Source organism: Zootermopsis nevadensis, unplaced genomic scaffold (genome assembly GCF_977971745.1).
Source record: "Zootermopsis nevadensis isolate Lab colony 2312 unplaced genomic scaffold, Znev_1.0 Znev_ptg000012l, whole genome shotgun sequence".
Classification (NCBI taxonomy): Eukaryota; Metazoa; Arthropoda; class Insecta; order Blattodea; family Termopsidae; genus Zootermopsis; species Zootermopsis nevadensis.
Window position 1 is genome coordinate 13,296,733 of NW_028259144.1, and position 24,535 is coordinate 13,321,267.

The window sequence follows — 24,535 nt, forward strand, 5'->3', positions numbered from 1 at the left end:
GTTGACTAGCAATGCCAGGCAACTGCTGGGATGATAGAGGAAGGTTGGAGAGATTTTTGTAGAGCTTATAGAGAGGACAAACCAAACACTGATGGCATGTTAATTTGTTTTATTGTCTGCAACACGCTTTTTCTGAAAACATCATTAACAATAATGCACTTTAAATATAGCAAAAACTACGGGTTGTAACAAGAATTAACATCTCATGCATATCCAAATAAAATATAATAATTTGTCATTTTTTAAAATAAAATATAATAACTTTCAAGTATATGTCATTTATCCACACACACACATTAACCTAACCTAACCTAACCTATTTGTAAAGCGATGTGTCCCGATAACCCACAAGTACCAAAAATATTGTCTTCCCCATATTAGGCACCCACAGGTTTTTAATTTTATAAGGTTCTGTTATTTACAACAAATTCATAACAGCTGGTTATGATTTGCTTTCATGATACAACATGAGTCAACACAATTTCTGTGCCCACTTGACATATGGAACTGTCTTGATGATCAGTCATCAGAGAATAATCTCAAGCACTGTGCATTTGTATTGCCAATGCCATTCAGTGCCATAAAAATCACTGTGATTACCCTAACCTCTTCTTCCAATTTTAAACACCCCTAAAGTCCTATAATAGGCACCACAGATCCTAAACTGTATTACATACCACCTGAAGATTCAAACTTAAATGTGTTACTTGTAATAATGATGTCAAAATGAACATGCATACATAGCAACCTTTCTTTAGTAACCATATACGAGGTGCGATAAGAAAGTTTCAAGACTGTGTCAATAGAGGGCGAACCGAATGTAGTACGAGCTTCTGCCGCTAAGGGGTTGGGCCTACATTCATAGTGAATCAGTGTGCCAGCCGGCATCATCGAATTAGCATTTGTTTCTTAGTTACGGGCGTTTTGGTAGTGCATTACACCGACCCTCCTGCGATTTCGGAATGGCGGATTTTCATGAACAAAGAGTGTGCATCAAATTTTGCCAAAGACTCGCCAAAACGGCTACGGAAACCTATGAAATGCTAAAGCAAGCATTTGGGGAGTCCGCAATGGGTCGTGCACAAACTTTTGTGTGGCATTCACGTTTTAAAAATGGCCGAACCTCTGTCGATGATGACGAGCGTTCTGGACGACCATCTTCGAGCACAACGCCCGAAAATGTTACGAAGATTCGGCAGGCCATTCACGAAGATCGACGTCGTACCATCAACGACTTGTGCGACATTGTTGGGATAGGCTATGGGACCTGTCAGCTGATTCTAAAGGAAGAACTCCACATGCGACGCATCGCAGCCAAGTTTGTGCCAAGGCTCCTGTCTGAGGACCAGAAGCAGAATCGATTTCTCGTTTGTCAGGAGCTCAAAGATCTTGCCGGATCGCCGGATTTAGCTCCGTGTGACTTCTTCCTCTTCCCAAAGATGAAAATTCAGCTAAAGGGAAGGAGATTTGAGACGATAGAAGAGATTCAGGCAGAATCGCAGATGGTGCTTGACAGGCTGACAAAGAAAGATTTCCAGGGATGCTTCCAGGCTTGGCAGCGGCGCTGGGATCGTTGTGTTTACTCCCAGGGGAACTACTTCGAGGGTGATGGATGAATTTAATACCTGAGATAAGTGTACGGGTTTTTATAGGCGCAGTCTGGAAACTTTCTGATCGCACCTCGTATTAAACTGAATTTAGTAAAATATTTTGAAGCACACTCTCCTGCTGGTACCATCTTGTTGCTGTGGGAGGGCCTAGGGGCCTAGTACCTGATGAACCAGAAGATCATTCAAGGGAAGTCTTGTCAATGATCAGCTCGCTAGGTGGAAAGAGGTGAGGGGAAGCTAAGCATAACCCAAAATGGGTGGATGTGACTCAACAGCCGTGGTGAAGGCAGTATGAGAAGACGACCCAAACAAACATCCTGCGAGCTCAGAAGCAGGGAAGTGGCAGCACTGAGCAACCTCTGTGCAGCACTTGTAATGCAGACAGAGTGAACTCTTGCCTATCAATACACCTCAAAGCAAAAGAAACAAATTAGAGGTCGGAACATGAAAGGAAGATGAAGATTATGATATTTTGAAGCATGTTGAAAATGTTGCAGTATTTTTACAGCTGCATCAGTGGCTTGAATGCTTAGTTCACCAGACAAAACTTGAGCATGTTGTTTTCTTTTAAGTGTCCTGAGTTCATCAGTGGTGGCAGACCCTCCCTCATGCAAATATTGCACATTCCCAAATTAGGAACCCTCCAGAAGTTAGGCACTCTTACTCTCTGAATGTCTACTATATTACTGATTTCTTTGTTTTGGACTTAGCCATAGTTTTAGTTGTTGTTAAGTGTTAGTAAATCTTAAAACATTACTACATTTAAAAGGATGGAGGTTCCAGAAGCAGCAGGGAGGGTTTTTACTATCTGAGCAACTGAGCTGGCAACTCAAGGACTCTACTTCATGGAGTTTGTTATTACCTGCTACAAACAGATCCTTCAGTGAATTTCATATTTTAATATAAACTGTTTACCTTTGTGTAATCTTGGTAATTTTACTCCCTTAAAGAGAAAATTTGAAAATATTACATTCTGTATTGTTGGAAAATTGAGATCTGTTTGTTTGCTTGTGGTTTGCAAAGCAATAGTTTTTCAAGAATGTCCATGAAGTTTATAACATAAAATTAAATAAACTTATTTCTGTTTCAGACTTAAATCTCTCCCACAATCAGATGAGTAAATTACCCGAGGAGCTGGCAGATTTGGCAGAACTGGAGAGACTTGATATTTCCCACAATGCATACATTGCTTTGCCACATGTTGTTTACAAGATGCCCAAGTTGTCACACCTGCATGCACAGAACAACCATATTGTTGGTATGTAACTACAACAAAAATATTACTAAAACTTACATGCCTTATATCCATAAATCTTATGAAGTATAATGTATATATCATTATTATGCCAGTAACTCTTCTGAGACTGCACTGAATTGATCGGTCGCCCTAATCAAAAGCTAATAATGATAATTCAGCTGGGCACCAGTAATTAAACTAAAAGGTATTTATCATGTTCACAAAGGCCTGTCACTGCTTCCCATCCTGAGCCAGACCAATCCAATCTAAATCCTCGGACTATTTCTTTAACAGCCATTTCCAGGTGTTTCTATGCTTCAGCATAAGCGAAGAACACCTCATGGGCTTGTCCACGTCTGTCTGTAACATCTTTCAGCGCACTGTTACAACTGTAACCTCAGTTCACATTGTTGCAAGTCAACAGATTAGCAACAGTGACCTTGGATGCCACTGTTACATTTGTTATTCCTTTGGTCACCCTGCTGATGTCATTGCATGTGATGTGGTGCAAAGAACACCTTTGGAATATTCATGTTCTCCATGATTGTAATATTGTCCTGCATCTATGCCTAGTTCTTCCAAGTACTCTATTCCCTTAAAATTTTCTGGCTAGAATTGTACCATCTGCTACACTGACTTTAAATATGGAGAGTATGCAAACTAATTTAAAGTACTGTGGTGAGAGAAGGAATTGATGCTTGTGATGAGTGGGAAATGATCAGTGCTTTGTCTGTCACCTTATGTCTACTTACGAAGAGCAAGTGTGCTGGTATGTGGTGGTTAATTATTCTATATTTTTGTTTGGATAAGGGGTTTATTATTGAGCATACCTGTTTTCTAAATAAAAAAACAAAGAATGGCAATTACCACCAAAAAAATTCACTTGAAAAGATTTTTTTGAAGTGGGTCATGGAAATGCTAGTTCCCACTCTTCCACCAAACTATCTAAAATGTATCCATACTGTCTAAATATCTCAACTCGATAACATTGTATGCATATGAATAAACTACTACTGCTTTTAAATGCCAAAGTCAGAGGACATTGGCATTGAAAAAGTACAAATTCAGGAGTGTCTTGACAGAAATAATATAAATAAAACAAGGACATAACAACATCTGTATACTTCAGCCTGGTTGGGTTCAATGTCCGTCACCAAAATATGTCAGATTCCATATGTCAAGATCAAGATCATGAAATCATATGATCACCCCCAAATCACTTACCTAAATGCAATAAAATGTATTTGGAACATTGTTAAAAGCTGAAGTAGCTTGTAATAATGTTAATCAAACCACAATTGATTTTCAAAACTTGATGATGAAAGTTACTGAAAATATAAATGTGGAAGATTGGAAAACTGCGGTTTCACACGCACACACACAAAAGAGAGAGAGAGAGAGTGAGAGAGTGAGAGAGAGGTAAACAGAAGCTGATTCCTGGACAAGAGACTATCAAGAGAAGAAATTTTGATCAAGTTTGGCAGCAATGATGCAGATACAGAATTTATGCAATTGATTTTGTCATGGAGAAGGAGGAGGTATAGCTCCTACATTTCTTAACCTTAGCACTAGATTGGGGTTACTGGTCAGCGTCACGCCCTGGCTGCGCTCAACCCCTGGGAAAGGACCCTGGTACTCATTGGATAGGAGGCTGGATCAGCCCCAGAGCCAGTCTGGATGCAGAGGCTAGAGGAAGGATCCTCTGTCCCCATTGAGGATCGAACAAAGGTCATTCAGTCCATAGCCAGTCCCTATACAGACTGAGTTACCCCAGCTCCACATATACATTGACCAGTGGTAACTATATGTACCACCTGCTTTAATGTTCAGTAACTCTCATTCTGCCCACAGATACACTTACAACTTTGAAACAGTTATGAGAATAAACAGAAATTACTTCCTTAAGCTACATTAATCAACTGAACTGTTACAGATGTAGAGGTAGAACGATTACAGGAGACACCCTCACTGCAAGAAGTGGATCTGACGGATAATCCACTGAGCCCCCGATGCCATGACGCCCTCCAGACAGTGACATCACTGAGGATACACCTTAGCCCAAGACAGCTAGAGGACTGGGAAGACCTTACTGTGTAGGGTGTTAGCATTTGCTCACTTTGGAGTAATTCTGGGCCAGCCCATGCACAACATTCTGGGCACAGTCCTAGCACAGTTCTCCCACCTCAGGGAACAAAATTGTTAACTAATCCTGGTATTCTAGTCCAGTCATGCTGTCAGAACTTACCAAGTCGAGTGATGGCAGAATGTGGAACGTCATGGGTTCTGTCACAGATCTGAGGCCTAATTGCAGTAACATATTGTTATCTTTGTGTCAGTTCATTTCATAACATTAAGTAATACACAAATTTTCTGAAAGATTGGATGTGTAGAAATATAGGCATAAACTCTGTTCATGGATGATTCAGTTTAAACATATATCTTTAATTTCTGATGGTAACCAGAATACCACATAAGTAAACTCAGAAAGTAATGTCAAAATCTCATCTGTAATTAGGTCTCCAGTGATAATTTTAGCAGTGTTGATATTATGTGAATTTGTTGAGCTATGCTGTATTGCTCATACATACATTTTATACTATTTGATGTCTTTTATCATCTAATTAAATATTATTTTATTGTTGTTATAACAGTGTTTTTTATTACTTTATAGACTGTATAGAATAATGATTAACAATTTTGAGCAAGTACATGATCCTCCAAGAGGAAAGTGCAATACAAAGCTTGCAAATGTGACTATTTTTTTACCAAATAATGCATGACACATTGTGAAATTCACTTAATAATGACATTCAAAGATTAAATAAGGTAAATGTAGAAGATATATTGTAGTTTTTAACTGAAACTTGTTAGAAGAGTTTTATAAAAATTTAAATAATCAGAATTGGAATCTATAATTATATCATTATTTTTGAATAATGATTTTAATCTGAAACATAAAATTTACAAATTAATTCTGTATATCAGTCTTACATGTAATTTAATCACACAAAATAAAATATCTGATAGATTCCAAAAGTTACAGATGGATTGTTGTGTGTTTAGAGCACTTAATGTAATTACCTTTTATATTTATTAAAGTGGTACAAATATTTGCAACTATACCTATTAATACAAAAAAGTGAAAAAAACTCATTGATATATCTTTACAGAATTTGAGAGTAACTGATTCCAAAGTAAATATGGCTAATCCAATAAGTAGCATGGTGTGTAGGTAGGAATAAGGATAGCCAATCAGTCCCTAGATATCTACAGATCTATGGGTAGTCAGTGAGTGTTGCATTTTATAGTGAATCACTGAGGGCATTGATATTGTTATTCTGAGCAATCTGCATTTCCTTTTAAGGCAAAAGAAAAGAATCATCTTGCTATATTTTGATATAATACAAGGACTCCATATAAGGGACAGTTAAAATAATAAGCTTAATATACATAAAGTATGGCATTTAGTAAATGTTTTTCAAAACGTTTTGTGATAATGGATGATTTATTATACTAATTTCATGTTGAAAATTCTCCATCAGCTGAGTTACCCTTAAAATGTACAATGTTTTGGGAGTTGGATCTACTTTCATCTTCAGCAGACTTGTTTGTTTATTATTAATACTTGGTGGAGAGAACTGAATTGAAACCATGATATTTAGAATACTAATGCCTATATGCTAACCACTAGAGTACTGGGGTGGCACAAATATACAAATAAAAAGTAATAAAACATGTAAATACAGTGGCAACCAATCATATAAGTATACAAGTATAACTAACTCCCAAAATGTCATGTATGCCTATATCAGATACACCTCAAACAATGGACAATATTCAACATCATAATAGTGTAATTTAGTGATGATCTCATAGATGTCACCGTTTCAAAATTATCGTATAATGAAACAGACCTGTAACAAAAATAACTGCAATTTGTGAAATATTATTTTCAAATCATATTATTGTGTTGCTTATATACTTTTATATTAAATGAAATATGCTTTAATTTATGGCATTCAAAGAAACATAATTTTCACAGTATTAACCTTTGTCATACAGGAACAGGATTTAAATCCCTGTATTATGGTGCTACCAGCTGAACTTCAAATCTAGGGTAAAGTGTACAGAAGTACACTACTGCAGCACATGGACATCTGGAGTGCATGTAACTGATCATGCATGGCCAATAAATATTCATTTTCCGTAACTGAATCCACCATAAGATAACCAATTACATGAAAGTGTGTTTTCCTGTTATTAAAGCTGGGGATGGAATGCCATTGTGACAAAAGAAAATTTTGCTGCTAATGGCAATTAAATGAGTGAATGTGTTTAAACACTACATGACTTGGTTGGCAATGGTGGTTCACCAGAGTATATCAATGTCCTATAAAATGATCAGCAATTAATCTGTGAATACTGCAGAGATGTCATGGTGAATGGACATTTCCCTCTGGTATAAATACTTGAGTACAACAATGTCCCTTCTTGGAAATATTTAATTGATAATGAAAGTTTAGATTTCTGGTAGTATCTACAGTGGAAAAGTTATTTACATATGTTAAAATGTAGCAAGGAAACAAAGTATGCAAATCCTTTGGTGAATATGTCAGTGTTGGTCTTCTGGAGGCCTTATTTTCCTCAGAAATGTTGGTATCAATCTGCAAGCCCACGTGGTGTTACAACCGCTCAACATAAATGGAGATGCTGCCATTCCTACTTACAACCACTTGTACAGTTTTGTTGCCTGATAAACTGAAGTGCATATAGGCTATCTGTGGGGGGGGGGGTTCCTTATCTTCAAGTTTCTCTATCCACAATGTTATTGCATTACTTTTCAGTCCATTGCAGGTTATTTTTATATACATAATTCTTGGAAACTCTTATTTATACTGTTTGATTCAGCATTTATTTTCATCCTCTTTGATTTTAATTTATCCTGCTCTTTTTCCCTTGCCATTTCTGATGTCTATTTCAGCTCATCATCAGAACTAGTCTGATACTAATATAACAATTATTTAATACATACACATACATAACCATTCTGTTAGTACATATAACAACCTCTCAAATTCTTGAGAAAATTAAGATTTTAATTATTTTCACCTTTCTTTACCAGTCAAAATAATGTGGAGTGAAATAATGGTCCCATTGTCTTTCAAAAAGAGAAAATAAGACAATGCATTAATTAGCATTAACTGAGTTTAGTTTTCAAAGCAGTATCTCCATTGCATGCTCAAAAATTCCTTAAGAAAACATTTATTAGTTTAATGAACTAATCAGAGTATTGGTTTAAATGAGAAGCCCATCCTGTCCCATTGCCACAAATAACATTTTATGACAAAGAACTATACACATACTGTGCGATCTTTTCCTTAGTTTTATATATTTTTATAAACACCTTGCAAACATTTTTAATATTTAAAATGGCGCACAGTGTCCAGTTTAATCTTGATATATAAGAGTGTGATGCACTGTCAGTGAATGTTAGTCACTTTAACATTTTCATTTTGTTATATTTTCAACTGCTTTGCTGTAAAAGTCAAATTGCTTTCTCCAAATGTGCCTTAATCTGATAAAGCTAGGCTGTTTAAAATGTTGGACACATGCACTTGAAACGGTGGACGAAGGTTACTATAATCAGAAATCTCAGGAACTAAAAATGCTTGTATTGGTTTCAGATCACTGTCAATTTTAAAACAAAATGCAAGCAAGTGAAATCCCAATAATCATTTTATAAACATATGCAGTGCTTCTGTCTTTTAAGCTGCATACACACCAGAGTTTCTGAAAAGTGTGTGTGGAGCACCCAATATGTAAGGGCACTGTGCGTTCACAGCTCATGCATAGTGTGTGTGCTACATACAGCACCAAAGCGACGTTCACTCTGAAACACTACATGTCCACTTTGGTGTGGACGCATTTACTGTTCGGCACACACCAGTTACATTCATACCTTTGAATTTCATTATTGTTTGTGTGCATGTACCTTTATTCTATACCACATTTAAATAGACTGCAAGTATTTAATCTTCCCAGAACTCAAGATCAGTTGTGTAATGAAAGTAAGGGATAAAAAATGCATAACTACATATACAATAAGAGCCAGGTATATCAGTCCGTAAAGTGACTGGGTATGAGCTGGCTGACCTGGGTTCAATGCCTGGCAGCACAAGGGGTTCCTTCTTTACCAACTTGTCAAGATCAATTCTGGAGCCCACCTGCCCTATACAATAGGTACAAGGGGCCAGAGTGCATGAGCTAACCTCTACTCTGTCATATGCCTTCATGGAGCAATCCTTATTTAAGCAGTGACAACTTTATCTTTTCATGCAGAAAAGTAATATTAATAACCACTATGTGATTTTAAACATTCATACGGTTAGTTAGGTAAGTTTATTCTATGCATGTACACAAAACAAGAGCATTTCCAGTGTTCACCCTTTCCCAAAAGTTATACAAGATAGGGTTTCTTTTTGCAGAATGTTATATCACAGCTTAATTTGTAATTCACTTAATACTGCAGCCAGCCAACCTACAAATATCATGTTAAATTACCATATTTTCTACACTGCATAAGTAATACGAGTATGTTGCTACATCCATTCATTTGTATGTATAACATTTTGTCCAAGTATTCTATCAGCCAGGCTAATCAGGATAAAATTACTGTAAAGTCAAAACTTGTAGTATGTCTTGTTTGCTTCCTTAGCACTTATTATGGAAGGAATTGCTTTGTTTAATTTATAAAATATTCTAATTTATGAGACAACTCAGTGACATACAATTCTTGAACTAACATTGTCCAATGTATAAGGTTCTGTGTCACTGATTCATACAATAAATGGATTTTGAAACTTTAACTTCCCACACATCCATATTGAGCACATTTAACAGCATACTTAATAAGAACTATTTATTACTGTTACTGTCATATGGATGTAGCTTCTCAGAGAACCTTATCATGCAATTTCATGTGAACACATATTTATCTGTACTTTATATTTATCAGAATAAAATCTACATTTTTATGAAGACTGTTTAAATTTTTTACATAAGCTGAACAAATGAATATGCTGACCTCCATTGTTCCCTTCATTCTGACTTTGTTAAAAATATAAAAAAAAACAAGAGAATGCTGTAGCATTGTTGCTGTTCCTCAAGACAGACACGAAAGCCATTCCTTTTATGCAGAGCTTCACAAATTCTAAGTCTTGGTCTTCTGAAAGTCTCAACTGAAGAATGATCATACCACACAACTGATCATCTCAGGCAGTGAATAATCATCAACATCTTTGTTTAGCAATTATCACGTGCATTAGAGTCAATGGTTGACAGGCATTTCATTTGCAGTATCATTAATGTGGCACCAAGTTTGGCTCGTGTGCTGATTAGATGGTACAGACAAATCTGCATCTGTGATAAGCAATAACCTCACACAGAGTGGAATTGACAAATGAGGCTTTGTAGTATTACAGTATATCACCCATAACCATGTTTAAAATATTAGTCTCTTCTGTTGCATTTTTAATATTTATTAGTGGATTTTGCAACTATTAAATGTGTAGGAACTGCTGAGAGACAAGAAGTCAAATCAATTGCATCAGAGGAATTCCTTTTCTGCAGTATTGGAAAGAAGAAATAAATAATCATACTATAAAGTGAAATTTTAATGTAAATAAGTAAGCTATTATACAGCATTCTCCGGAACCTACAAAATGGCATAATATCATCCATTTACTTAAAAACCGTCACTATACATTGGCTTTTAAGCTGCAAAAGTTTGTTTAATTTAAATTCAGCATTTTCCAACACAGCCAATGGATGCACTAGAGGGCACAGATTATACCATTATATCATTATTATTCTTTATTTGATTTGCAGTGACAAGGAATTGGCAGAAAAGCTTAGCAAGCTGTGCAATACTGACTCTGCCAAAATGCTGTATAAATATAATTTTTTTTTTTTTTCCAGCAAAAATTTTGTGGAGACCGTTTCATGCATTTGTGAAAGGGAACGTCTCAACAGGATGGTGGCAGTTTCACACAGCTCAGATTGATCTACACATTCAACCACACAAACTTTTTGAACTTTCCAATATATCCCACAAATTCTGATAAGCGATGTATCTCATGGTTGATAACATCAGAAGCACTTTGTTATTATTTGATATGCTGGATAAAATCTTTCACGTATCCAACAAATACCTTAGAGCTGGAAAATCCACTTACGACCTTTTTCTCTAGTTCTTCGGACAATTTTGGTCTCTCCACACATTTTTTACTTTGTGGTATATGAAGAAAGATAAAAACTGAAATCATATATCCACATATCTTATAAGTACCAATAAGTTTTTAAAAGTACGAGTCTAAATTCAGAAAAATATTTAAATGAACTCCATACAGCATGCTGGCAAAGTTCAATGCACAGTGTTGTAGCTTTACATTTTCATGTGGTGTAAAACGTGTTTCCATTTCTTTAAGAAAATATGAAACTGTGTTATTAATAATAAAACAAATACTTACTCAGCCAGCTTATAAACAAAAACCTTGATGCTGTAAAATAACAATTTTCCAATGGCGGTAATATTATGATCAGCTGTTTCCTGCACGTTGACAAACCTAAAAAAACTATTTCCCACCACATGCAACCACAAATACCTGAGGTGGGCAATGTCACAAAACAGCCCAAGCCTTAAAAATTTCCCCTACTACAGTGTGAATATAAACTATATTTACATCTTTAGCCATGTAAAAAACTTTATGAAAACACATAAGTACACTGTCTGAGAGTCATTTGCGAAAGAAGCTTCAAAAATTGTTTTGAAGTTCACACTCACTCAACATGAACACCGTGTGTCATAGGTCATCTTCAGTGTGTACGTGAGTTACCCCATAAATGTTTGTAACCATCTACAATATCAATCTGCATTTTCACTGTCCTGTAAATCTCACATCTCACTGTGGACATGCATACTGCTCAATTACGACTCTGACTTACGTAACACACGACGCAAGGCCATAACACAATAACAGTGTTGCTGTTGGTCTGTGTCGACCGTGTGTTCTAGACTTCAGCTATAGTAAGGTGCATCGTCCGTGCGTTCACGGTTTATACCAAGATCCTGTTACCAGTCAGCATTTTACCGATCTCTAGTATTAGAAGATAAAAAGCGATATTTCAGTGAGAATAACAGATTTCAGATATCGGAACCCACACCTCCCGAAAAGAACAAAGGTGAGATGTATGTTACAAAACAGAATATGTGATATTTGCGGTTTTCACGGCGGTGAGGATAATGTGACTCTGGGTAGATGCGATGGATTCCGTGTCAGAAACGTGAAGGGCGGTCTTATGACGAATGTCGAAAATGAGGAGTTATTTTACGGATGTGGCTTATGTCGAAATAAATAAATCATGCAAATTACTGGTACAAGAATGTGGAAAGAATAGACCGTCCGGTGATTCCCGAAATACTAGAAAAGTTATGAAAAAAAGTTGTCAGTGGAACCACGGTTCCGGAGAATTTGATGTAAATACGTCTATACGGAAAGAAAGTTTATATATTGGCTTTATTCTAAATATTTCCTTTATACATGCTTTACAATTGAGATAAGTTTGATTAAAACATTGCTTAATCAACTTGAATTAGTTACGCTTAAGATGGCTCTGTGGTAGCTGAATGTAATGTAAAGTAATGAAATGTAATGTAAGGTAAGGTAAGGTAATGTAATGAAATGTAATGTAACGTTTCCTAGGTAACAACAACGCTAAGTAAACAGATGACGTTTCCTAGGTAACAATAATGCCGAGTAAACAGACGACGTTCCCTAGGTAACCATTGTTACACTTTTTCGTTTCCTTTTTACGTTACACTTTTTTGCCGAATGACCCTTCCTTATAGACGTATTTACGTCAAAACATGACTTCAAAATTGCATAATTCTTTTTCACTGTACAATTTTTGTGTTATATTTTGTTTCCATACTGTGATACATTATTAACGTAGTCATTCTTTTGCCATTTTATGTTCAGAATACGGGAAAACATGAAAAACACCCAAACTGTCCCTGGCTGCCTGACACTTCCCTATACGTCGCAGATGACACTTCAGCTACTTGTCCTGGGAGCATGTCTTTCCGTTGTGTCGCCATTCGTCTGCCTTCAGAACTACTGCCAAACTGTAAACTGCACAACAGTTACCGAGTTACCTTGCGCCCAGAATGCCATCTTAGTGCCAAATTCATCATTCTGTGGTTGTTGCGCCAAATGCATCACGCAGCTAAGTATGATCATTATTAGTGTTTTGTTCTTGTAAATATTAAGATTATTTATAGGAAAAACCAAAATATTAATATATACGTCTACAACTTTTATATTTTCTTTAAAATGGGCGTTCTCTCGCCCATCGGAGTGTACATTGTTGAAGATGATTGATAAAAATCCTGAGGAAAATATTCTGGACCTAGGAGGGGCAAAGTAAATTACTAAGAAGATGGAAACACAACATAATGTGAAAATTGCACCATATTTTGAACTTTGCACAAATGTACAACGCATGGATAAAATGAGAAATGCATACACAATTCTAGTTTGAAAATATGATTAAAAGCGAACACTTGCAGAAATTTGCATAGATAGGAGATTACTATTAAAACTGACTGTAAAGTAATAAAAAATAACGTTAATTGTATTCATCCCGATTCAGGACACAGTCCAACGGCGGGCTTTGTTACTAAAAAGCCCCTATCATTTTAGTGAATATTCCCTACTGCGACTTTCTATCTTTCCCCCTCCCTGATGATGATAATAATAATCCGTGGCTTAACAGCCCTCTGAGAGCCAAAGCCGACGAAAAATGTTAATGGTTTATCCGGAATGCGTTTACCGATTAATTTCTTTCTTCCCCCTTTTTTTTACACTTAATCAAAACGTGAACCACTGGCTGTAGCAACCACCACTTAATTGCGTGCTTCAAAGTTACAGCAAAATACAACATTGTAACAAGAATATGAGTGTAGGTAAGTGAAAACAACTCAGAACTCTCAGTGTAGCAATGCTGTACTTTTGACGATGAGGAGGGGGAGGTCTGAATTCTTTCATTGGCTTTGGAGCATGGAATTTGTTAACGGCTACCATAGTCCGCTCAGAGTGCCCACATTGTCAAGATCAGCACGCTTTGTAATTTTTCGGAACAAAAACGTCCTGTTTATTTCTAAACGAAGGACTGCCTGTGATTTACTATGAATTAATGCAACTTTTCATGATTGCGTTCAAAGATCTACAATCTGAAACTGGGCGAGATTTCAAGACCGATGCTTGTTTGTTTCAGACGAGGGAGACGAATGTGCTGTGCTTTTACTCCTTGGAGGACCTCCTCCTACCGTGCAGTGCAGAGATCCGCTTTCCTGTATCAATGGTACGTGCCAAATGTGATCTAGGATGCCATCTTGTAAAATCAAGCTTATTCTGATCTTCAAAGTCCAGTTTCAAGTTAAAACAGGCCTTGCGTGCAAGTGGTGTTGTAGTTGAATTATGTAAAAACAGCACTCTCCACAAATGAAGTAGCCAATATTGTAAAATAAAAACATTATGAATCAATAAATACGAAAATTACTATTAATTATGATACATTAAATGAAACATAACTTTTGTTGGATACACACGACTGAGCAAAACAATACCAGAATATGTGATAAAATTTAGATCAGGAATAAGAAACCGGAAGACTAGATAGGCAGAGAATATGACTCAAAGACAAGTCGCAGAAGACATGATGGAAGACAGTGAGAGAGAAATCACAAAGTCGCTGGAAGAGATCTTGAGGTCGATACAGGCATTAAGTTGCCTGACCCGAGAAGAAAGGAAGCTGAAGAGAGGATTGGTCTTGAACGCAAACATTAATCGCCCTTATGATGGAGGCAGGAAGCACCTCTCAAATGTCTGTTCACTTCTAACAGATTACAAGACACAGCAGCATCCCTGAAGACAGGCATTTTCAATGCTACAATGACCTTGAAGAATAAGATACGGAGGTATGGACTGCATTCTGGCGGCTGAGGATACAATTTTGTGGCGACCTCGTGACAGCAATAAACATTCGTGTTACGTAAAGACGGGGAAATGTTTAAACAGAAAGATTTTAAGCTTCTTAAATTGGACTCTGATCGATGTAATTATTTGTTGAAGGGTTTACAATATAGCACCCTAAATTTGTGAATTTGTAGTATACGGAATTTGCGTCAACGGAAAAAGAAAAGAAAAATATTTGTTTATTTGGTACCATAATTATAACGTATGAAATGAAGTAGGCCTACCCTTTTGGCTGAAGAAACAATATGACAATTCAAGTTTTCACTACGGGGTGGCGAGAGTTCGGATTTTGGTCTCCTGGTTGTGACACCGTGTAGTCCTGTGTGTTGCAATGGTGGGTGGTTACAGACGTTTCGGAGAAACATAACCTCTCCATTTTCAGGGTATAAGATGGATGAAGCATGTTCAGAAACATCAGCAACCAACGAGGGTATACACGGTGTCGCCGAAGACACCAACTAGCTGTGCTTATATCACACGCTCCCTCACTATCTAATTCCGACTGGTAAGGCCACCACTGACCTACGATCAGAAACCACACCGAATGCTTTCATGGACGGCCATGGAGCAGATTCCCAGTCCCGAAAATCGGTAGGCATGCTCGTTATATAGTATTAATTACGACGTACTTTCAGAGTGTTCACTGGATCCATGTTTCAAGTGCTCTGCGTTGGAAAGAGGGGAATTTTATCTCCACAGCCCACTGCATCAGGTAAATCTACAAAAAGAAAGAATCACAATTCATGTGGAGGCAAACTCACGCACAAACTATTTTGAGTATGATTAATACGAGATTTTACTCATCCCACAAGATAATTTTACTATGAAGAATCTAATGTACCATTTTGTTTAGCAATCTTCTTTATTAAAAAACTCCTTCTGTGAGTGGCGTGAAAATGCTTTATATCCATCAGAGCTAACATTCCAAACTAAGTAAAGCACACACGATTTAATGTTCTCAGATGTTTCAGTGAGAGAAGTCAAAACAGACAACAGATTATGGGTGGAAAGAAATTGCCTGTGTTATAACTGGAATCAAGCCCTTAAGTGTTTCATTTTTTTTTCTGCAGTCAACAATCTGCCCAGTGACTTTATAACATGCATGTTTTCCAGTCACCTCCTTGCCAAATGTCGGGTGTACAGGATCATGTGGACGATTAACGACCTGTTCACGGCCTTCAGAATATTTGCTCTTCTGAACACACACTTCACGTGACAAGGTCTCTTCCACATATGCACTTAACCTGCGGAGAATTTCAGCCGATTTCACTTGAAGTGTCACCAGAAAACTTTATGATATAGCGTTGTTCTAGTGTCCAACGCCATTTTGCACTGCTTCTAATGCAGAAGCACTATATGTGTGGAAATGAGAGTAGTATTGCCACCATCAGGTACGAAGGATATTTCGTCATTCTGGTGCAGACACATTTTGTTAAAAAAATCCAGGTCAACCTTGAACCACCCTCGTATTATAGTTAAAATTCATCCAAATTTTTAAAACAGAATATGCACAAAAAATGGTTGATGGCTAAACCTTCACAATGCAGTTGATTGCATTGCCATATCATATTTTGAAATACAGTATATTCAATAAGTTGAACACAAATGTCATTTCCCAGCTTTGCAGGTGGAATGGCATGGTCCACTATCGAACACTACAAGGTCTTTTGCTATATAAGCCAAGTACTGTTTCATAAAAACAACAGAATCAACTTATACCTATAAAAGAGCAGTTCCTGTTGGGAGCTGGGAAGTGAACACTGAGTTAAACTTTGTCAGCGAACACATTGTTAAAATATAATTTTCAACTACAGGAGCCACAGGGAAAAAAATATACATTTAATTTCATCTTGGTACTTGTGTATGGGTTATTTACATTTTAGCATAGCACTGACAGAAACACTGCAGTACTTAGTGCATCTTTGAAGGGTGAAACCCACGCCTACTGAATGCAAGTAAACATACATAATTGATTTAACATACATCACATGCACACACAAATTTCTACATACAAGTGCAAGCATTCATAACAAGGATCATGTGATGAGTATACTAAAACATTTTGAGTCATAGTTTTACATACAATAAAATGTTTAGACATGTATAACACCACTTCGCTTACATATTTCAATATGTGTTTCAGTGTGGGAAACATTTAAAAAAATTCGGTATTTAGTTACTCTTCTTCTTCGTGCTCCAGCCATGTTGACGTGAGGTTATTTCAGTCAGACATTTTTTTGCATTATAGACAGAAAGGTCCTACCAGCATATTTCAAAACATTTGTTTTTAAGTCACACTTTGTCAGCAAAACAGAGAAGAAATATGTCTCCTTGCCGGTGACTCAGTCACCCTGCACCTTTCCTTGTCACACTTTTATCTCCGGTCAAATGGGATATTTTTTAATCAGATCTTACTGGCATTTAGAGAGATATCAGTAGTCATTTTAGTTGTCAATCTTTATATCTGATCTGATTTGTTTAATGTTTTGGTAGTGATAGGCAGTACAGTCTTTAAACGAAGTAATCCTCCAGTCTTCCATTTTATGAAAGGTTGCCAACACAATATTAACAATGAATACTAATTTCAGAATTTCTTCCATAATTACAGCTGTACTTGCCTATTATTTACAAGCACATGAATATTTTCATACTTTCTGCATTTAAAGACTCAAGTGATAATACTAAGATGGAGAAATGGCCACAAGCAAACACCGAGAGTTTCCATGTGTACACAGAGATGTTTCAGTTACTCAGAATCTCTTCCCATGTCTTCATATTTCATTGTTTTGTTTGAAATGCACCTAAGAAACAAAAAATCAAGTGGCTAATTTACATCAAACACCACATGGAGTCATGCCATAGATCAGTGGTCCCCAACCTTTTGTGCCTACGGGCACATTTGAGAGTTTATGAGATCGTGGCAGGCACCAACCAATTAACAAAGCAAAATTTTATTTTCTCTGGACAAATAAGATATGGACACCAAATAATACACGAAACAACACAACGTTTAATGATACAAGAAATTATGCAATCAAAAATACGTAATTTTGTAAGTACAATTATTATTACTCAAGTGGGAAGTTAGTGTGATGTTTGGCGCTGCATTTCATCGGCCAGTTTTTCAAATTTGGGAGTGTAGGATGATGTTGCTGCTCGCAAACAATCGTCAAGGTGGGCGTCAGTAAATCAAGATCTGTGCTTTGATTTTATAATGTTCATGGTTGAATGGCCTTCATTATTCAGTATAACCTCTTTCCGTAACAACGTGGGCACCAAAATAAAGCCTTGGCGGGCGCCATGGTGCCCACAGGCACCGTGTTGGGGACAACTGCCATAGAATATCACCCTGATACTGGATGGTATCAATATTTGGATAAACATAAATTTAAAATCATTCATACAAACAAAACTGTTTACAAATTACAGTTTTGTTTGTATGCATAATTTTATATATCAGTACACTGAACGGTATGCAATTTTTTTTAAAAACCCCCCAGAAATTTGTTATTTTTGTCTGTTGGTTTGGCGATTGAAATTTTTATAATTATAAATTACAGATTATTCATGAACACTACACTGAAATGCATGTAATATTTTCACTTTGTAAATGATCAAATAACTTTGTTGAAAGCCACAACTCACATTCCAGCATCAAATTCTACAGTCGTAAATCACACTTAAAATATTCTGTAAGGAACTTGGAAATACTGGATGTAAAGTAAAAACAAATTAACTTTTAACATTTATCATTAGGTTCTAATGGTTCTTGTAACTGTTTTGAGAACATCACATATTTGATGTACTTGATCCACATAGCCAAACATATTACAGTGAACCCTAGATTTAATGGGTTTCAGATTTAATACACGATCTGATCTAGTGGACATTTTCAGTTTTAATGGACTTGATTCATTAATACCCAAAATGGTAATTGTAGCCATAAGTGTAGATCTAAAGCCAAAATCATTCTGAAAGACAGTACATGTACTATTAAAATAAATGTAAAATGTTGTATAATAGAACTTTTAAAACACAATACTATGATGTAAAAAGTAAAGCAGTCCCACTACATGCCATGAAGGCACTTGGAGGGAGAGAGGGTACAGCTCCTGCTCATTCTTAACCTTTGCATTAGATACGGGTAAGTGGTCAACATCATGACCTTGCTGCACTCTACCCCAGGAAAAGACCGTGGTACCCATCAGATAGGAGGCTGGGTGGGCCCCAGAGCTGGCCTTTGATGTATAACTATAAATATAATGTATTTGAATTCACTGTATAGAAATTAAAAGTACATTACTGTACAGTGCATGTATGTATATTTTCATTGTTGTTATTATACAGTAAAATTTCATAACAAACCATGTACAGTGTATTTAATGCATGTAACAGTATAAAACCCCCACTTAATGGTACCTGCACCTTGTCGTGGTGGTGGGGCTTGAGTACCTCAGTGGCGGTAGCATAGCTACTGGTAAGGCCTCCCTAGCCAGATTGGTCGAGGGGGATCGGTCAGCCTAAGACAGGTACCCTGGCCCTCCAGGTTGGGGGTTGGTCGCAAGGCTAACGACCTTGCGCCGTAAAAGGAAGATGTTTCGAAACCTCAATCGAAGCCTCGGACAGACGGACCTAACAGAGGACCGAATGGAAGAGGAGAATTGAGGAGGCCATGGACCGAATACGGACCGGAGAGCCATAGAAGTAGAAGAAGAACAGTATTAAATGTATACAGTGCTGTAAAATACTGTACAAATAAAAAGTCTAAGAAAATAATGTACAGTATGCATTAAAAATAATCTTGTACATATGTAAGCTAAGACTCTCAATAAAAGTTACATATGCATTGCCTCCACTATCATAGATCACAGCAACATAAACTCTTCTATAAACCATTACAGATAAGTAAAGTTAACTTGGATTTCTTTTTTCTTTCTTGCATCTTGTGCAACTAATATTATAATGTAATATTACTGTCATTCAGTATATGATTTCGAGAATTTCTAAAATAATGTCTTCAGAAAGTATGGAATGTTCAAGGTACTTTTCAGGAAAACAGAAAATAGCAACCTAGTGGCTGTGAGATATAGTTTGGTCTGTTGAAAGAAAATTATATATCATCTCAATTTGATATATTTAATTTGTATGATGACATGTTTCATATCTACTGCTCTCATACGAGTGGTATCATGACCAAAAATTCTTCATCTATTGGAATCCTAACAGCAAATGAAATAATCAAAGAAAGGAATAAATCAGAAATAGGGGAAAAACAATAAAATAAATAAATTCATACCAAAAGAAAATATTCTTCCATTAACATAAGCCACAATGTAGAGTATTGTAGTTATCATGTTGTTGCACTATGATGCTTTAGTAATTTTATGAAAAAGTTTTATTTTCAACATGCATAAAATACACTTTTATTTTATATGCTGTGCATTTCATATAATTACCTATTTTAGATATATTCAAATTATCAGCTGCCTCATAGTTATACTTTTAATATAAAAAATACATGCATTAACTTAAACAGTTTTCATAATATATATGAGTATTCTGGTGCACTGTGGATTGGCAGGAAAACAATACAAATGTTAAACCAAGGAAGCTGTTTTTCATTACAAAATTTCTTACTTGCAAGAGACAGGGTGAACACGTGCTCCTGTAGAACAGAACAGTGGCTGTTTGCAAATGCATGAACACTGTGTTGGGTCCCACGTCTTCAGATTCCCACAAGTTAAACCATCTGCTTCATTTTTACACTTACACTGGCAGGAATGCTCATCATATACCTGTACTTTGCTGCAGTGACTTGCTAGAGTCTGCAAAAGTGAACAAAAACTTATATATAAAAACATATCACTGGTCCCTTCCAGAAACATCTAAATGTTTCATACAATATTTTATTTTCCGTCTATACACAAACTTAAAATAATGTTGTGTATAGACGGAAAATAAAATATTGTATCAATAAAACACAAACATGACGCAATTAAGATATATATATATATATATATATATAAAAAAAAATCTAAATGTTTAATGTGTGCAGAGAACATTTATTTTGTAAACAATTACACATGGACTGAGCTGTCCTTTCTTTGGGAAATTAACAAATATATTTCAAGACGTGCCAGAATAATATTCACTCTTCTGAAAACATGAAAGGTTGACAACTGGTCTGTGAAGTTTCTAGTCTTGACATTGTGTATAGTGGAATTAGTCTGAAAATTTTCTTGGTTATTCACAGTGAAACACATTAATGGGAATATGTATTCACATGGAATATCTAAGATCTCTAAAGTCTTAATTAGACTTATCCATGAATTTCTAGGTTTGACACCAGCCATTCATCTAATAATTTTCTTTTTTAAATAAAGATATTTTTGCTGTTAAATGAATTACCCCCAAAAATTCCATACTTCATTACAGAGTGAAAATAAGTCAAATAAAATTATCTGAGCATGTCAGTGACACTGACACGAAACAATAAATCTAACTGCATAACATACTACACTTAACTTAAGAATCAGTTTATCAATATGATTTGACCAATTTATGTGGTTTATCAATTTTCAAACTCACAAATTTTGTATTTAATGTCTCCTCTATATACTTTCCATTACAACCAATACTTAAAGTATATTGTGATGTTATTTGTTATAAATTTTATTATATTTGTTTTATTTTGATATAGGGCCAGCTTGTCAGCAATAAACCATTTACTCATATGAGAGAGAACAATGTTTTAACACTGCACAGAAATCAACATTTTTTACTAAAAATTATGACACTTGTGTCATCAACAAATATTGGTTCTGATATAGTATTTATTATTGCAGGAAGGTCATTTATGTATATTATGAAAAGAAAGGGCCCTAAAGTTGGCCTTTTGGAAATTGCATGATTCATTGTTCCCCAGCTTGAAAAAAATTCTAATTGTTCTTAGATAATTGAATTTGAACTTTTTGTTTTCTATCTGTTAGGCAGGATTTGAACCATTTTCCAGTGATTCCTTGAATGCCATAAAATGTAATTTAGTAAATAAAATGTCATGATTTACACATTTAATGTAGTTTCCTCTTTCCAGTTTTGCTATATTACATGTTTTATATTATTATCTGATTCTGTTACAAATCTACAGTAATTTTTAGCCTCTTTTAAAACATTGCTCAGGGTTTTACAATACTTAATGTAAAACGCTCGTGTTTGGGTCATTACTATTCCTTTCACAGATATATAGAATCCTTGTATGTTTGCAAGATATGTTTATTCCTTGTATAATCCAGTAATTTTTTACTTTGCCTATATGTTTATATTTAATTGTAAAGCTAACTTAAAATATATTTAGAGAAGTAAACAAAAATGAGTAATAGTTATTGTTGGTATCATTGTCCTTATAAATAGATTCCCACGTTTCACTCTTTAGAAGAAGCTTAAACTGTAAATTTCATTATTTAATTTTTTTATTCTCTGCCTCAAAGGTATTAAGTTGCATGCTGCAACAATATTATTAATCATAAGATCCTCTACATCATGCCATTATTACAGGAGATGTGGAAGATAAAGTAAATGTTATAATATATAAACAGCCTGTTCCCTGTATGTATTTCAGAAAGTCTAAATTTCCTTGCTGTTACTTTAAAACATTGAAATCCTCTTCATTGTTAATAAAAGCACAGTCCAATAGGTATATCAAATGCTGATGAGACATCTTTATTCAATTGCTAATACATTTTTAATCTTAGCATGAAAAGTGAGACCTTTGCATCTTTGAAATGCTGGAATGGTATTTAATAATGGTCTGTGCAGAAGCTACCTTTCAACTCTGTTCAAAATCTTAGGTTTGTTGGTGTAACTTGATGTACTGTTGTTCCCTCTGAATGTTAAATGTGGATGTAAAGTTGTTATTTTAATTGTTAGGTATGTATCGAAGCTAAAATTGTTTCGAACAAAAGTTACTGATAAACAAATTTTATATTTGCTTAATCCAGACTATCATACCTGATCTTTGTTGGAGTAGCATCATGCTATGAGAAGAAGAAAATGTCTCTTTAGGGAAGATACAAGAACATACCATAACACACAATCACAATATTTTTGGGGGAAGGAATCTGAAAAAGATGTTCAGACAAAAGACTAAATTTTTTTAGATATGAAGATAAATTTTAAGAGCCACAGCATAATAGCTTTCACATAGGTACCTGAAAAAGTTGTTTTTATGGATTCTAATATTTTCATAAATGAAATAATCAAATGAACATCTAATTATTTTATTTCTCAGCTTGCTGCTGAAGATATACTTCACAATTAAAAAAACTAATGTAATGAGGAGAAATGGGCCCAATTGCTGTTTATATGAAATGAGCACAAAAGAACTTCACACTTTCAAAATAATACAGAAAACAAATGTGGCATAATTAGAATTTCACACCCACACAGTTAACAGAAAATCTCTCAAAGTTTTGTTTCAAATGACCTTAGTGATGGTTGTTGTCATTGTTGTGTGCCTCTGCTAGAAGCCAGTAGTTTTGAAAGTGGCTAACCCTCAACAGACGAGTTGGTGTGTTTTTCAGTTAGCAAAGAGTCTGTAACAGCTATGCAATGTGTATTTCACATGGAACCACCCAGCCAAGTATCCATTTATGCCTTATAAAAGAAATTTGAGCAGAAAGGGTGCATTTACAAATGCAAGGTCCTGGTTGGCCCTCTGTGTGTGATGAAACTGTGGACTGTGTTTGGACTCACTTCCAATGCAGCCCACAAAAAACAATGTGCCGAGTAAGCCATGAGTTGCAGCTACAGATACTTTGGATTATATATCTATAAGTTTCTTCTTAATGTTTTCATTCAGTTTTTATTATTTATTGTCACATATCATAAATAAAAATACATAAATTGTAACATATCTAGTTCTACCTATACAAATGATTGGTGTTTGATAAAAGTTGATATGCTGACCTGACTGAAGAACCTGTGAGAAATCTGTATTTATTGCACTCTTTACCATTCTACATTTCCTTTTGAAATTTTAAGTCATCACTTATCTACATATAAACAGTAAGTTGTAATATTTGTGATGACTAGGTGGAAATGACATAAATCATGAGAAAATCTATTTTTCATCATAACTTTATGTACAGACCTCAAGCTCTATCTGTTTATCAGATGGAGTTTTAGCTGGCTGAATATGAACCTGGAAAGCCAAGAAGTCTTTGATTCTTACCTTACAGCCACATTTACACTTTTCATGTTGTTCCATTTGGAAAGACTGGGTGCTTTTATACTTATTTCTTGACATTACAAAATTCATGACCTTAAAGTAAACAAAACAGTACATTAGTTATCTAACAAGGTATGTGACAAATATTGTTACCAAAGTGTCAGTTTATTTTCAGATAAAAATAATAATGAAGTTCAAGTTTATGTTATCTGTGTCAATTATATCCTTCAGTATAGTATATTTCCTCTTCTTAATATTTTTCTGATTATTCGCAAACTTCATGCAATGCTTCTGCCCCTCAAAAATAATTAAGAAACCACATATAAAAATACTTGCAAATAATATGATACAGGCAATGAAGCAACAA

At 35.5% G+C, this 24,535-nt stretch overlaps 3 protein-coding genes across 6 annotated transcripts in view; 2 read left to right on the top strand and 1 right to left on the bottom strand.

Moving 5' to 3' along the window:
- Window positions 1-9,885, top strand: part of Sclp (leucine rich repeat containing protein 20 sclp) — a 34,081-nt gene extending 24,196 nt beyond the window's left edge. For all 3 annotated transcript variants that reach the window (XM_022064447.2, XM_087347992.1, XM_087347993.1), the window contains exons 3-4: window positions 2,701-2,868; window positions 4,781-9,885. In XM_022064447.2, coding sequence (XP_021920139.1) covers window positions 2,701-2,868; window positions 4,781-4,944 — 332 coding nt within the window. In that variant the 3' untranslated portion in view covers window positions 4,945-9,885. The remainder of the gene's footprint in view (window positions 1-2,700; window positions 2,869-4,780) is intronic.
- Window positions 95-24,535, bottom strand: part of LOC110830060 (uncharacterized) — a 31,025-nt gene continuing 6,584 nt past the window's right edge. Inside the window, exons 5-7 of one of the 2 annotated variants that reach the window (XM_087347991.1) lie at window positions 24,172-24,261; window positions 20,580-20,767; window positions 95-15,660 (exon numbers count right to left, since the gene is read on the bottom strand). In XM_087347991.1, coding sequence (XP_087204117.1) covers window positions 15,651-15,660; window positions 20,580-20,767; window positions 24,172-24,261 — 288 coding nt within the window. In that variant the 3' untranslated portion in view covers window positions 95-15,650. Of the gene's footprint in view, window positions 15,661-16,760; window positions 17,744-20,579; window positions 20,768-24,171; window positions 24,262-24,535 lie in introns of those variants that run through there. The other variant, XM_087347989.1, reaches the window with a different exon arrangement.
- On the top strand, window positions 12,898-19,797 carry LOC110830057 (uncharacterized). Its single transcript, XM_022064449.2, has 4 exons — window positions 12,898-13,135; window positions 14,182-14,268; window positions 15,578-15,654; window positions 16,056-19,797. Exons 1-4 carry the CDS (start codon window positions 12,898-12,900, stop codon window positions 16,101-16,103), a joined length of 450 nt encoding a protein of 149 aa, XP_021920141.1. The 3' UTR covers window positions 16,104-19,797.